General features: G+C 52.9%; 1 protein-coding gene across 1 annotated transcript in view; it reads right to left on the reverse strand.

The window, feature by feature from the left end:
• Nucleotides 1-15209, reverse strand: part of Cep164 (centrosomal protein 164) — a 58087-nt gene that overhangs the window by 1390 nt on the left and 41488 nt on the right. Inside the window, exons 12-27 of the mRNA XM_051156338.1 lie at nucleotides 10752-10901; nucleotides 10446-10674; nucleotides 9442-9519; nucleotides 9103-9234; nucleotides 8661-8783; nucleotides 7302-7445; nucleotides 6600-6683; nucleotides 6407-6475; nucleotides 5956-6131; nucleotides 5522-5645; nucleotides 5157-5224; nucleotides 4559-4766; nucleotides 3024-3131; nucleotides 2264-2375; nucleotides 1411-1770; nucleotides 198-264 (exon numbers count right to left, since the gene is read on the reverse strand). Coding sequence (XP_051012295.1) covers nucleotides 198-264; nucleotides 1411-1770; nucleotides 2264-2375; nucleotides 3024-3131; nucleotides 4559-4766; nucleotides 5157-5224; nucleotides 5522-5645; nucleotides 5956-6131; nucleotides 6407-6475; nucleotides 6600-6683; nucleotides 7302-7445; nucleotides 8661-8783; nucleotides 9103-9234; nucleotides 9442-9519; nucleotides 10446-10674; nucleotides 10752-10901 — 2232 coding nt within the window. The remainder of the gene's footprint in view (nucleotides 1-197; nucleotides 265-1410; nucleotides 1771-2263; nucleotides 2376-3023; nucleotides 3132-4558; nucleotides 4767-5156; nucleotides 5225-5521; nucleotides 5646-5955; nucleotides 6132-6406; nucleotides 6476-6599; nucleotides 6684-7301; nucleotides 7446-8660; nucleotides 8784-9102; nucleotides 9235-9441; nucleotides 9520-10445; nucleotides 10675-10751; nucleotides 10902-15209) is intronic.

Below are 15209 nucleotides of genomic sequence, written 5' to 3' on the forward strand. Positions count from 1 at the left end.
ACCCACTGAACCTCAGCAGCAGGGATCTGACTTGCTATGGTGGAGTTCCTCAGACAAAGACCAGAAGTAGGTCACTGCCTGAGCTGGGGCAACAGGACCATGAGGTCTGTCCCCACCTGTCCCTGGTGCCATCGGCCCAGGGAGGCACAGTGAAGATCTTGACTGTGAGGCTGCACCCAGCACACTGCGTTGCTTACCTTACAGACACATAGCCCAGCTTGTTCTCCAGTGGGGGAGGGCAGCCGCTGAGCAGAGGGATGCCAGCTGGAACAGCAAGGGGGGGAGGAGTTCACGGGCAGCAGACAGCTGAGCCAGCCCCAGCCCCAGCCCCAGCTCCAGCCCCAGCCCCAGCCCCAGCAGGTCACCTCCATGTTCACTAGGCACCTCCTACATTGCCAGGAAAGGATGTCCCCAGGACAATGGCAGGGAAAGCTTCCATGCTGGGGGTGAGAGGCAGGTGACAGACAAGAACTGTCCTATATACTTTGATTCTAAAAATCTAATTTTTAATTTTAATTTTTAATTTGGGCTGGGTAAAAAGAGGACCTTTTTGGTTTTACTTTTTTTTCTCAAATGGTTGACTTTATATGACTTTATGTCCCTCAACAAGGTGAGGAAACTAGGTCCCAAGGCAGAAGCCAGGGCCAAGAGGTCATAAGTACAAGGTCAAAACTTGGTGTGTGACTCCTTCACTCACAGGGTACTCTGAAGCTTATTAGTAGGCCTCACTGGGCCTCAACTTATTTGTCTATAAAATGGGGATAAATAATTACTAACTCAGAGAACTACAATATAGACTAAGTGAAGGGGTATGTGTGTATGTGTGTGTATGTATGTGTGTCTGTGTATATACATGTGACTGTGTAGGTGTATATATATATACATACATGTGTCTATGTGTATATGTGTATGTGTGTCTATGTGTACATGTGTCTGTGTGGGTGTACATGTATGTGTGTCTGTGTATGCTCATGTGTGTATATGTACATATATATCTGTGTGTCTGTATATGTATATGTGTATGTATCTATGTGTGCAAGTCTGTACGTGTACATGTGTATGTATCTGTGTGTACATCTGTGTGTATATATAAACGTCATAGTGTACTGCACTAATGACAGATATTAGTATTCTGCCGAGCTCCAGCACTGACAATAAAAGCTCCAAGCAGTGCAGGCTTGGTGTAAAACATCCCAGCACAGAGTCTCCAGCTGTAGGGACACCAGCAAGGTCTCCCTACACCAGGGCCCCCCAGACAGAGGCAGTGGACCAAAGGTCATGGCAGAGGTGAGGGGTAGGCAGAAGAAAGAGGAAGGACAATTATGAGAGAGAACATAAGGGCAGAGGGGAGAAATGGGAAGGCTCCACTCAGAAACCACCACCCAGGGCTATGTGGAGGTAGGGACCTACAAGGAAAATACTTGCGCCACTTCTCCAGCAGGAAATCATCCACAGTTTGCGAGGAGGAGGCAGAGAGCTTGGAGCCCTGTCCTGGGTCCCAGGCCCACTGAGTGGATGCAGGTGTAACAGATGACAAGGAGGAGGGCTTGGTCAGGGAGGAGTAGGCAGGGCCAGGGACGCTCTTGGAGGACCAAAGTGAGGAGCTGAGGGGTGGAGGCGGTGGCTGGCCGCTGAGGAACTGTGGTGGCGCCTGGGAGTTGAGGCTCCCCAGCACGTTCAGGACACCATTTAGCTCACTGCTGATTCGCTGAAGGGAACTGCTCAGGTAATGGATCTTGTTGGGGTCAGCAGAGCTTGGGGGTGCGGTGACTGCAAGGAAAGAGGCAGATGGTGGGAAAGGATTCCAGCTCTAGCTGCACCTGAGCATCCCGCTGCTGCCTCTCCCTGTCCCTGTCCCTTATAGGAGGACACAGGATAGGGGGCAGGGCTTCTGTGTCCCAGACACAGGGCCCAAGGACCTAAGATGGAAAGAAAAACAAGGCCGCTGACCTCACTGCAGGCCACTGAGAGCAGGTGGCTGCAGGACCGAGCCACTGAGAGCAGGTGGCTGCAGGACCGAGCCACTGAGAGCAGGTGGCTGCAGGACCGAGCCACTGAGAGCAGGTGGCTGCAGGACCGAGCCACTGAGAGCAGGTGGCTGCAGGACAGAAGAGGGACCCTCGGCCCTGCCATCCCTCCACGCTGCAGACCCAGCACTGATGGTGTACCTCATGCGGACACAGGCTCGGTGCAGGGCTGAGGGTAGGGGCAGGACCATGGCTCAACCCTCCCTCCTCGGGCTTCCCTGTGTGCTGACACTCACTGTGAGGCAGGGGGCAGGACTCAGAACTCTCACTGCTCAAGTCTTCCATGTCACTGAGATCGAAGGTTACCTTCTTGATAGAGGATCCTTTCAGGGTGTCCTCGTCAGACACCTGACAGGTAGAAGTGGCCATTAGTACTGTCCCTTCCTGTGTGTTTTCAATCCGCCTGCCATGTGGTAAGTGAGGACTGAGGCCTGGTGAGTTTGTTCTTCTGGGGTCCAAGGTTCTATAGGCACCCGAGGAGAGGCGTACCTCAAAGTCTGCCTCAGTGGAAAAGCTAAGCTAAGAGAATCCAACTGTCTGTTGAGACAGGACCAGAGGAACCCCAGCATCATCCCCCAAAACTAGCCTTGCAGTCTCTTCATTTGAGGCACCCACTGAGCCTCCCAAACCAAACCTGGGACATGAAGGAGAGATTTCACACAGCCTCAGGGAATAAAGAGAGAGACACCCCTGATGTCACACTTGGTCACACTTCTCCTGAACCCATGTAGGAAGAAAAGAGCAAGTCCCCAATTCTGTGGCATTCGCCAAGAATGCTGTGACCAAGCAGCAGAAGCTCCAAGGGTGGCCTGAGCCACCAGCACAGACGCTGACCATTCAGCTGTTCTGACAGAGCCAATGCCCCTGGTACCCAACAGGCAAGAGCCTGACTAGAAATCCAGTTCTTCCTGAGGCAGCCCAAGGAAAGCAAGGATTCCAGGAGAGGAGGGGGAGGGGGCGCCACACTGGGCTGTGTGTGTGGCCACAGGACAATACCTCCTCCAGTAGAGAAGATTCCAGTTGGTTGAGCTTCTCCTCTTTCTTCTTCAACAAGTCGTGGCCTTTCCGCATGGCCGACTTCATCTCATCCAAGTGCCTGGTCTCCTGTGGCCAGTGAGGGAAACAGCTTTAGCTTGGGGGCTGGAGTCCCAGCTCTCCTATTCACTCGCCGGGGGTGGGGGTGGGGGTCATAAACACATGCCTTAACTCTCAGTCAGCTGCTCACCTGAGCGAACAGCTACTCTGCCCTCAGATCCTGAGAACTAACGGGACAGTGTGTTCTATACAGCTGGAATACAAGCACGCCTTTAATCCAGGAGATAGAGGTAAGCAGGTCTGAGTCCAAGGCCAGCCTGGTATAGTACAAGTTTCAAGTAACAGAAAAGCCTGGGTCCAAACGTAAGGGTGCAGGCCTTTAATCCCAAACAACGAAGGTAAAGAATTTGTAGAAGGAAGCACCCGTGTTTGAAAGTGATGTCTAATTGAGTGGCAGAAAACATGACGAATCAGAGAAAGAGCTGACAGAATAGGATACGCCCAACTCTCATGAGAAGAGAGAAGAAACGGAAGCTACTTAAGGGGCAAAGCAGAGAGAGGAGGCAGCTGTACTGGGCCAGTAATAGAGAGACAGGTTGCAGAGAAAGAGCTCAGCCGAAGACTGAATGAGCCAGAGAATGAGAAGGAGTCAGAAGATTAGAGCAGATTGCTGGAGTTAACTTGAGGTCAAGTAGAACAATTCAGGGGCCATGAGAGAAGCCAGACTGAATAAGTCAGCTGGGAGAGGAGTTTTGAGTCAGAAGAGCTGAGTTGAAGCAGCCAGCCCAGAGCTCAGAAAGAACAAGAAAGAGTGAGCTTATTCAGCAGTAAGTCTCAGAGACCGAAAACATTCTAGGCCTAGGTTAGATTATATGGTGGCTAGAAGCTTCCAGGACTAGGCCTAGGTTAGCAGGCAGAGGCTGTAAGCCTCCAAAATAGCAATTGAATTCGTCGAATAAGAGTTCCTTTTACACATCTGTGTCTTTCCATTACAATTCAGACCATCCAAGAAGGTAGCCAGAGGAGCTACTCAACATTACACTGAGTGTATTCCAAGATGTTCATGTCCCCAGTGTACCGGAGTAGCAAGGATCATCGGATTTGAAATGTTGTAGAGATTGGCCATACCTTTCACCTAGGACACAGCAATGGCTATATAGGTTGAGTATCCCATTTCCAAAATGCTTGGCTTCAGAAATGTTTGGGGTTTTGTAGTTTTCCAATGTGGGGCTATCTGCATAGGCTTTACCACTTGAATTTATTTAGGGGTTAGGGGCCCTCAACCTGTATGGCTCACACATTAAAGATGATGAATATGAAGATAAAATAAAGCACTGGAGAAGATGGTTACCCATGATGTGCTACCACGACAAGACATGTGACTTCAGGGCCCAGGTGCTCCATCTCAGGGTTCCCAGAAATGACCAGCTGAGGAAAGCCAGGAGCCCCCAGACCCCCCCAACACAGGCTGCCATGCCCTCCTCTAGGCTCCTGACCTCATTCAAGTTCTTGCGCACATTTTCCAGGACCTTGGTGCCTGGCAGGTCTTCGTCCACCTCCTGGGCACTAGCCAGCTCATGGCCCCAGTGCTGCTGGGCGGCTTTCAGAGCCGTCTGTCGCCTCCGCATGGAGCGTGTCTGCCGCACCAGGAACTCCTTAGCACTGCGAACAGCTACACCCTCGGCAGAGAGGAAGTGCCGGATACTATGGGGAACAGCAAGAAGCAGGGAAGAAACACTGATGACTACACTGAGCCGTGGGACTGGCCATTTCCCCAGCACATGTCCACCTGAGCAAACAGGACCTACAGGGCTGAGGCAGTAGATATCACTGTTTAAAAAAAAAAAAAAACCTACAGAGTGTGGCATGTGGGCCCAATAGCTCACAGACACCCTGGGGAGTGTGCCTGGGATGTAGGCTCAGACAGACAGACATTCCCAGCATGCCGTGCTAAAGGTCACAGATTGTAGGATCTTAGCTTAAAAGATTCTTCCATCCCCGGGCCATGCCTTGACCCAAACCCCACTGACGGTCACTGTCATCTCAGCTGGGATGCGCAGCTCTCAGGGAGCAAGATGGGCTAGGGGAACGCACCTGTCCACGGACAGGTCGAGCTCCTCCTTACTCTGGGAGAGAGAAGAGGACACCTCTTGGGTCTCGTTCTGCAAACACATAGTGGAAAAAGCTGAGCACAGCAAAAGCAAATGCCGAGGAGGCTAAAGAGATCCTGAAGCCCCTCCCCAGGGTCTTAGCCGGAGAAACAGCTCTGCCAGCCCCTGGGTGCTCGTCATATATAGGTACCATTTGAATGATAGAGAGAGCAGAAATGGGGGAGTGGGGGAGGGGGAAGAAGGCTAGACTCTAGATAAAGCAAAGCCAGGATTCTCTCCAAATGTCCGACCTTCCTGCCGCCCACAACATCCCCCACCATCACTCCCAGGCCTTGGCCCCTAGCTCACTGTGCCAAGGGATTTCCTCAGGTCCTCAATGTGGAGACCAGGCTCCAAGTGTGGAGAAGCATTGTTCTCAGCCGCCAGCTCTTTCAAGACGTCCTGCTTCCTTTGTACTTCAGCCTCTAGGCTGCTGTGGTGAGGAAGGGAGCAGGAGGCACGTTGGTGAGGCCAGGACACTTAGACTCACTCCCACAGGGCAGGACTGAGATGTGGACACCAGCACCCAGAATCTACTAGTTCTTTTCGCCTCGCCACTCCACTCCCTACAAAGTGGAGCAGAACTGTGCTGGTTGCTTCTGCCTGGACTCCACGCTGGGCCCTCCTCTTCTCCTTTCGGAGGTCCATGATGAGATAAGGTGGCAGAGGGCAGAGACGGGGCTGCGGGGAGTGGGGGGGGAGGGAGACACAGGCGGTGGCCAGGAGTAGGGAGCCCACGCTACCTCACGTGCTTCTGCAATCTCTGACTTTGTGCCTGCAGCAGATCCACCTGGGACTCCAGTTCCACCCGCCGGACACGCAAGTCATCAATGACCCTTCGCAGCTGCCTCTTGGACTCCAACATGTGGGCGTGCTCTTTCTTTGCTTCCTCCAGGTCCTGATGGGTGGCTGTGGCTTCCTGGGGCAGAGGAAGAGAGAAAAAAAAAAAAAAAAATACCCAGAGACTCAGTGGGGAGAAGGTTAGGGGCAGGCAGCATCAGAGGTGTGAGAGACAGAAAACAAGACAGGAGTTGGAAGCTAGAACCACTAAGGCCATTGTCTCCAGGATCCCACCACAGCCCTACTCCCTGAGGCTTGAAAGTCAGGTCTAGTGGGTAACATGATATTGTCCTGGACAGGACAGGTGAACAGATGGTGGGGGACAATAGAGTGGGAGAGGGTAGGCAAACAGACCTCCTTCTCCAGAGCTGCCTGCCTCTGCATGTCCAAGATCAGCTGCTTCTCTTTCCGCATGTTCTCCTCCTGAGGGGAGACAAGCCTCTGCCTGACTGCAGACCCCAAGACTGAGGGGGAGCCTTCCCTCTGTGCTCAAACCCTCTCCTCAAGGTAAGGAAGATAGATCTAGCTCTTGCCCCATCCCCCTCACCTGGACATCCAGCTGAGCCAGTCTGGCCTTGACATCTTTAGTTCTGGTTGTAAGTTCCACCTCTAAATCTTGTAATTTCCTTTCCTGGAAGAAGTAAAGTAAGAGAGAAAGGCATAGGTGTAGAAAGGACGAAAAGTGTAAGTTGAGGGACAGGAGGAAAATCTAAGAAGTCAGCATGCCACACCCCAAGCTCTAAGCTGAACTCAGGCTTGCTTCCTCTTTCCCTGGCCTTGCAGTCTCCTGTGCACAGCATGCCAAATCTTGCTGATGGGACAAGGATACATGAATCTGCCCACACCAAGACATAAGTGGGCTGTCCTCTCCTTCCAAATACTAGGCCTTCTCCCAGACTCAGGAAACAAAGGAGCAGAGAGGCCTAGAAGCACAGACATGGCCATGAGATCCCAATCCTGAAGGTATCAGACTCCACTCCACAACTCTCAGGTCAGCACCCAAGACTTCCTACCTTTGATGGAAGGGTCTGAGCACCACCCCATCCCCTGGGTACTATCGCATGCCCTGCATGCCACCCCATCCCCTGGGTGCCACCCCATCCCCTGGGTGCCACCCTATCCCCGGGCGCCACCCCAACCCCAGGGTACCACTCCATGCCCCGGGTACCACCCCATGCCCCGGGCGCCACCCCAACCCCCGGGTACCACCCTATGCCTTGGGTACCACCCCATTCCCCCTGGCTCTCACTTGATCGCGGTGCCGGCGCTTTTGGTCCTCAAACTGCTGATCTTGCTCCTGCCTCGCGCTCTCTAACTCTCGCTCATGGGCCCTTCGCAGGCGCTCCAGCTCTCCAGTCAGGTGCCCCAGGAGGTCAGCCCGCTGCTTTCTCTCCTGAAAAGGTTGTGGTGCCACCATTGGGAACCTAACAGTGGCCCCTTCACCCCCAAACTAAGTCTCCCCCAACTCCTGCTGTATCAGGTCAGTTAGATCAATGAAGGTCACTATCAACTCCCCAAAGTAGCTTTTAGAGGAGAGCCACAAAGACGGCACAGTCCCAGGCTCAGACTGCCTGCCTGGTCTCGCCCTGGAGCTTAAGCGGTGGCAGGTGAGATGTCACGAGGGCCTTTTCCACCCTGGGTTAGCTGAGGTGGGGAGACCCACCCTGGATGTGGGCAGCACCGTTCCACAGGCTGGGGTCTCAGACCACCTCAAAACAAGAAGTGGAGCTGAGTGTCAGCACCCCTCCCCGTCCCTGGCTGTGAACACAATATGGCCAGCCATGCCATGCTCCTGTGTCCATGCCTTCCCCAGCATAGTACGAGCATAACTTCATGCTTCTGCATTTCCTACCATAGTAAGGGGACAGCCTCAAATAACCCTTTCCTTCCCAGGTCCTTTTGTCAGGTAGTTTGTTGCAGCAGCAGCAGCAGCAGCAACAACAAAAGGTAACTAATACAGGCAGATAATATCCAGCTGCTGTTTGGTTCTTGTTTGCTTGTTTTTCAAGGCAGGGTTTCTCTGTGTAGCCCTGACTGTCCTAGACTCATTTTGTAGACCAGGCTGGCCTTGAACTCACAACGATCCGCCTGCCTCTGCCTCCTGAGTGCTGGGGTTAAAGGCGTGTGCCACCATACCCAGCATGCTGTTTGGTTCTTGTCAGTCTCTCTTGTTGTCCTGAAAGTCCATGTACCCTGGTGGCATGGTTCTGGAGTGACTAAATCTGAAGGCTGTGGAGTCACAGACCTTGGGAAGGTGGCCTAAACTCCCCTGGTCTCAGTACCCTGGTGTCCAAGATAATGACAGCGCACAGTCACAGGGTTGCCATGAGGATTGGAGGCAGTAGGATGGCTAAGGGAGCTCAGAGCAGCACCCGGAACCTAGTAAAGCCTTGGTATCCATAAACAGTCATTACGATTGGGGTGTGGTGGTTTCTTGTGACTCAGGAAAAAAGCGGAGCAATGGTCTTGTTATTGCAGGGTGCCAGAGAAGTGAGGGAGTCTCCCCTAACCCTTGTCCAGACCTCATCCTCCCAACAGGCCTGGCAGCCAGCTGGGAAGGACCCCAGTTGGTGTGCCTATGTTTCTGTGTGCTGAACAGGGAGGATACCTCAGCTTCGTATCGTTCTCTGGCTTCAGCCATCACTTGCCGGTGCTCCTCTTTCATTTTGTCCATCTTCCTCTCATGTTCCCTCTCTACCTCTTGGCGCTTGTCTCGAAGGAGGCTGCTGAGCTGTAAGGGGGACAGAAGGAGCACAGCTTCCAGGACTGAGAGTAGGCAGTTCTGGGGACCTGAAGATCTTACCCAGCGCGCGCGCGCGCGTGCACACACACACACACACACACACATACACACACACACACACACACACACACACACACACACACACACACACACACACACACACACACACACACACACACTCTACCCCTCCCTACATGCATACAGGGGCCTAGGAGTAACAAAGGTCCCGGCCCTGAGGAAGTGGAGACCCCTCAGGCTAGATGGTCTAGCAACCTTAGCGGAGCTGACAACACTGACCCGCACTCACCTCTTGCTCATACTCAATCACCTGATGAACCTTCTGGTGAGCTCTCTGCTCAGCCCACCCAAGGCTCTCCTGTAACTGCGCCTCCTCTTTCTGCTGAGCTCCCTCTATCTTCTTCCGGAGGCTGGAGACCACCTAAGGATATGCCAGTGCTTACAATGGAATGTGGCCCTCAGAACTGGAGCTACCATGCAGGATTTCAGCACCCATCCCAGCATACAGTGTGGGGAGGAAGCTCACTCCCTACTGGCCAAGGGTGAGGCTGAACTCCTGTGCCACCCAGCATGAAGGGGCCTGAGGGCCCAGGCTCTGCCCTGTCAGACCAGGCTGCTCTCTGCTCACCTCCTGGTGCTTGGCCTCCAGTGAGGAACAGAGCAGCTCCAGCTCAGCGCTGTGCTCCTTCTCTAGGCCTGCCACTGCCTGAGGAGAAGCAGAGGGCCTGTGAGAGACGTGGGGTGGCACGCTGGCCAGGTACTGACCAAGGGGAGGCAGCAATCAGAAGACCACCTTGTTCTCTGGAGATAAGGCCCCAAATCACAGGGGGACTTCTGTTTTAAATCAACTCGGCCCCTAACGTCTGCAGCTGGCAGCACAGAGGGTCTCCGCACCACAGGCTGCTGCCTCCACCCCGACTCAGCAAAGCCACAGGTACACACACAAACCCACAGCTATGATTAAGAGCCAGGCCAGGCCAGATGGAAGTCTGAGTAGACGCTCTGGGCACTTGACCGAGACCATTCTGTGTCTAATAGCCAAAGCTCTTTGACCAAAAGAAAAGTTCTGTGTGCCTGTTACTCTGGTATTTCCTTTGGAGGCTGACATGAGGCTAGGAGGAGAAAGGCAAGGAGACCCCTGGGCAAGGTGCTAGTCTCTTAATCCAGAGACAGCAGGGACAGGAGTCACTGCAGCGGTCTACTGGAACAGGGACTTCAGGCCAAGTCCTCTCCTCTGGCTGAAGCTCCATAGCAAAAGCTCCCCAAATTCACAGGACACCTCCCTATAATCTGCCTCAGAAACCAGGGCCAGCTCCTGGCCTGAATAGAGTCAGCTCCCCTCCCTGTACCCCCATCTGTAGTTAACCCCTCTCATCCTCTATATGCCTGTATCAAGGGGGGAGAATGGTCTTTTTTTTTTTTTTTTAAAGATGTATATATTATTTATACAGTGCTCTGTCTGCATGTACACCTGCACGCCAGAAGAAAGCACCAGATCTCATTATAGATGTTTGTGAGCCACTATGTGGTTGCTGAGAATTGAACTGAGGACCGTTGGGAGAATAGCCAGTGCTCTTAACCTCTGAGCCATCTCTCCAGCCCAAGGGGGCAGTCTTTACTTAGCTCACTCACTTCTTTCTTCTCCCCCTCCAGCTGCTCCCTCAGCTGCTGCAGAAGCACCTCCTTCTCCGCCTCCTTTTCAGCTCTCAAGGCAGCCAGTGCACTCCTCTCCTCGGCCTCCAGCTGCTCCCTCAGCTGCTCCAGCACCCTCCTGCTTCTCTCTTCCAAGCTGACTCTTTCAGCCTTCTGGAGGACCTCTGCCTCTTCTCGAAGCCTCTGCAGGGCAGCCTCTTGCTCGGCTCTGGCCAGACAGAATGGAATGGGAACAGGCTCACGCGCTCAGGTCCTCAGGCCAGGCAGCTCCCAGTGTGGACTCACCTAATTTGGTTCTCAAATGCTTCTATACTGGATTGCATCTGGGCCCGGAGGCGGGCCAGCCTCTGGCTTTCTTCTTCTCTTATCCGAGTCTCCTCTTCCTCCTCCTCCTCTTCCTCCTCAGCAGCTTCCAGTAGCTGTGCCTTCAGGAGACTTAGGGAAAAGGAAAGGTAGGATGGTGCGAGAGACCGCAGAGGTCTTCCTTGTACTCAGGACCCACGCCACTCAGTCTCTCAGAGCCTTGCGGCCTACCTACAAACCACCCTTTGTATTAGAGATCAGCTAGCTTCTCGTCCATGTTGGTTCCTCACAGATCTCTGCCACAGGAAGCTTAGCAACCATGGCAGGCTGCTTGGTCCAACAGGTTATCCCTCCCGGACATGGGATTCACTCAAGGAGGGTTACAACCACCCCAGCCAATCTCTAAACCTGCACCTTTCACTCCTCAGTCACCAGACCCTATGCCAGGCACACCAGCTTCACCACTGTCTCCAGAGCTCAACGCCCTTTTCTTTTCCCCTTGGCCATTGCTCCTGCCGGGTCTTCAGCCAAGAATTCCATTTTCCTATCTGACAAAACCCACATTCGTTGCCCAACATGCAAGGTCATCGATTCACATTTCCCCTCACAGTCCGCTTGCGGGCCTTTCTTAGCACAAGTTGCCTTCTGCTGTGCATCACAGCACCTTGTAACTAATCTGTTTTATCTGCTTTCCTTGAAAAAACCTGGAATTTCTTCAGAGCAAGAATCCTTCCTCCTTTGGAGGGAGGGGACAGAGTCTGGAGTAGCCTAGGCTGGCTTCAGACTCACTATGTAGCCAAAAGTGGCCTTAACTCCTGATCCTTCCGCCTTCGCCTCCCAGGCACACGAGGTTACAGGCTTACCCCACCACAGCTGGCTAACCTTTGTACCAAGCACTGAATGTAGGAACTGACAGAAAATGGTGTCAATCAAAACGCTGGGCCTGTGCAGTATCGTCTGGCCCCAAACTCGGAGCAAGCCTTGAATGTCTATGAAAGGCACCTTTAGCTGATCAATGAGATCCATCATCTCACCTGAAGCAAATATACCTCTGCTTTTACAAACACATCTTTCTTGGATAGACCCTGCCTACATGTGTGCAGTGCACCCAGGACACTCAACCCTAAGAAAAATGTGACTCAGAAGTCAACCTCTTGGCAAAGGTCAGTAGTGAATTCCAGAGCCAAACAGACTTAGGATTAGTCCCTATTTCAAGCTATTAAGACCACCGCTCTCCTCTGTAATGAGGAAAAAACCTGAGCAAAGTGCAAATCCTTCTTTTTGGACTCCCCCAAAAAAACTCTGTCCTTTTTGTTTTCTGGGGCAAAATTTACACAGCCAACACTGCGTGTAAGACTGACGGGGAATTTAGAGCAATCTAAGCACTCCATTTTACACCTAAAAAAACAAAATGGCAAGAGCCTGCCTGTCTTCCCACTCCATGCCAAGGAGGAGGACCCACGACCAAAAACGTTGGCGTGAAAAGAGAAACAAAGGTCTCATGGTGAACTGTTTCAAGGAGAACCAGGCAAGGCTCTTACCCACAGAGAAATCACTTAGTCGTGACTGGCTAAACAAGAAATGCCACTCATGGAGCAACTGCAACATTCTAGGCCCTGAGGCAGATGCTGCCAGCCCCGTGGTCTCCACCACAAACTCCAAGCTCTCAGGAGAAGCCTCAGGGATGCAGGAGGGGCTGTAATTTAAGGTAAGCTGTTGGTTGTGCCCCGGCAGGAAGAGGATAGTCTTTGGGGACCCAAGTCAGTTTGACGGAGGCTGGACCCTGGGTCAGAGAGCCTGTGTTGGGCTAATGAGAGATTGAACCTGACCTCTCACTATTCAGGTGCTGGTTTTCTGTTTTGTTTCCCCAGAAGTAAGCATAGATTTGCTATCTGTGGTCTAAAAATAGTAACTCTCAACCATTCTTGGATGTTCTGTCTAAGAGGACAAGATTTGGCATTAAACTGTCAAGTCAACAAAATATGTTAACATGTCTCCGAAGCACCTTTCTGGGCCACGGGCCGTGACAGGCTGCTTATAACTGTCTTGGTAGCCATTCGCCCTTTTCTTCTGAGCAGAGTCCTGCTGGCTAAAAGGACCACCTTTCCAGTCTCCCTTGTCACCAAAAGAGCCAAGCCAAAGACGCTTCCTTAAGTACTCAATGAGCTACGAGCAGGCGTTTCTGGGTAAGGTTTCTAGGAGCCCTTCTGGTGAGGCTGTGGCCATCCCAGCGGGTGTCAGCACGGGAAAAGGGTGCCCCTTCCCTCCCCACACCCCTCCACAGGAAGGAAGCCAACCTGAGGGCCTTCTCCTTCTGCCGGGAAAGCCTATGCTCCTCCTCCTCTTCCTCCTCCTCTTCCACCTCCTCTTCTTCCTCCTCCTCCTCCTCTCGCCACATCCTCTCTTCCAGCTGCTGCTGCTTCTCTTTCTGCAGGTCCAGCAGCAGCCTCTGGTCTTCTCCCAGTTCCTCGGTCACTGCCTCTTCCATGGCCTTCAGTATAGTCTCAGAGAACTGCTTTTGGAGAGGTGCAGGCTTTGCGGTTTGCCTGCGTGGAGGAGGGGGCAGCTTACCACTGCAGTGTTGGTACCCACCGAGGTCCCACAGCTACAGAGCATCACACCAGAACTCTAATGGGGAGCCCACAAACAGGTCACACAGGGGCTGGCATCTGTTCTATGGGACAAGCCCCACTGACTGGTTGAGGTCCAGGATCCTAGGAGAAGGGCAGCTCATAGGAGCCCTGGGAGGGCTGTGGCCTGAGAGGTCAAACCCTGAAGCTGTAGCTGCAGAACTGGTGGATGAGAGAAGAAGGAAGTTCTGTCCCTCAAGGCTTCCCCCTGGAATGGCTCTAGGTCCTGTCTCCACGTCTGTACTGTAGCTCTCTGCTACTTAAGGCTGGTCGGAGAGTCTCTTCTCTGCCTCCCAAACCAAAGAGAGGCCAAGGCAATGTAGAAGAAGCTACAAAGTTCCCAGCCTTGCTGCCAAAGGAGCCAGGTGCATCCCTGGCCTAAACATGGCGGAAAGCTTTTATCAGCTCAGGGTTAAGTTAGCATCTGAAAATGGATGAGAAACTCTGAGCTAACCTGGTTGCACAGAGAATTGTTAAGACGATGACAATGGCATTAGTTTACTGTGCTCTAGAGCAGCAGCTCAACCTATGAGTCACACCCCATGGTGAGGAGGGAGGGAGGCGGCATATCAGATATTTACATAATTCATAACAATAGCAAAATTGCAGTTATGAAGCAGAAACAAAACAATTTGGGGGGGCGGTTCACTACAACATCAACTGTATTAAAGGGTCACAGCATTAGGAAGGTTGAAGACCACTGCTCTAGGGAGTCTTGAGGACTAAAGAAAACATCAAAATACCAGTGACCACCGTGAGCCATGAATGCAGGATCAGGGTAAAGTGTTTTACTTCCTTAAAGGCCAGGAGGCATGTGACCTTGTAGGTCCCTAAGCCTCAAATCCCAACTGGTCACGAGCTGCAGGCTGGCCACAGCTCCATCCAGTAGGAGCAGATGGGCAGGGCCTGAATCCGAAAACCACTTGAAAGTCAAACACAGGAGCTGGCCAGCCCGACTGAGAGCCCTGCAATCCCCGCCCTCCAGCGAGTCGGCGGGCATGACAGATGGAAGGCAGCAGGAGGGGACAGACCAGGATGGCACAGGAGAACAGGGTGAAGAATCCCCCTGCAGCCCGCAGAGACTAGCGAGAGAAAGTCAGAAAAGGGCAGTGACGTCCCTGACCTGTCCCTCCCTGCTCCTAAAATCAGAACTCAGAAAACAACCCTAAACCACGCTATCAATTCTCTGCTCCCACCTCTGTGCCCTCCCTCCTTCCACATCCTGCCTTCCTCTGAGTCCCCTGACACAGCCCAGCTGGTGGCAGGCATAGCAACATGGCTGCCACCTCCCCTGAGAACATTGCCCACCCCCCACGATAGCCTCCCCTCCCAGCTCTCTGCCTCATCAACCCTCCAACTCATTTCCACCCTTGGCAGAAAGCATCTTTTTTTCCCAGCAACGGTACCTCTTAATGTCTGTCTCCCTTGTGGGCTGCACAGCTATGTGAAGCCCTAGGGACAGATGCTACAGGAAGATGAGCCATCAGATCACGCGTGCCCAGGCTGTACACACCAGTGAACTGGCCTGCACATCTGACACATGGGCAAAGGAGGCTGCTTCCTGTCTCCCTGGTTTAAAGACTGGGTTATCCTGAACACCTCGCTTAGCTCTAAAGAATTGAATGATGCATGAAAGATCTAGCAGGGAAGCTGAGGACTCTGGAAGAAGTAGGTCTGGTTTCAGGGCAACCGTTCAGGTATCGGCCTCTGTGAGACCCAGTTTCCAGTCATGGGAAGCAAAGGGGAGGGACCGGGAAGCCTAGTCATCTCAGGTTGGCCACCAGTTAGCTCAGAGATACACAGAGGTAAG

Source organism: Acomys russatus, chromosome 14, assembly GCF_903995435.1.
Source record: "Acomys russatus chromosome 14, mAcoRus1.1, whole genome shotgun sequence".
Taxonomy (NCBI): Eukaryota; Metazoa; Chordata; class Mammalia; order Rodentia; family Muridae; genus Acomys; species Acomys russatus.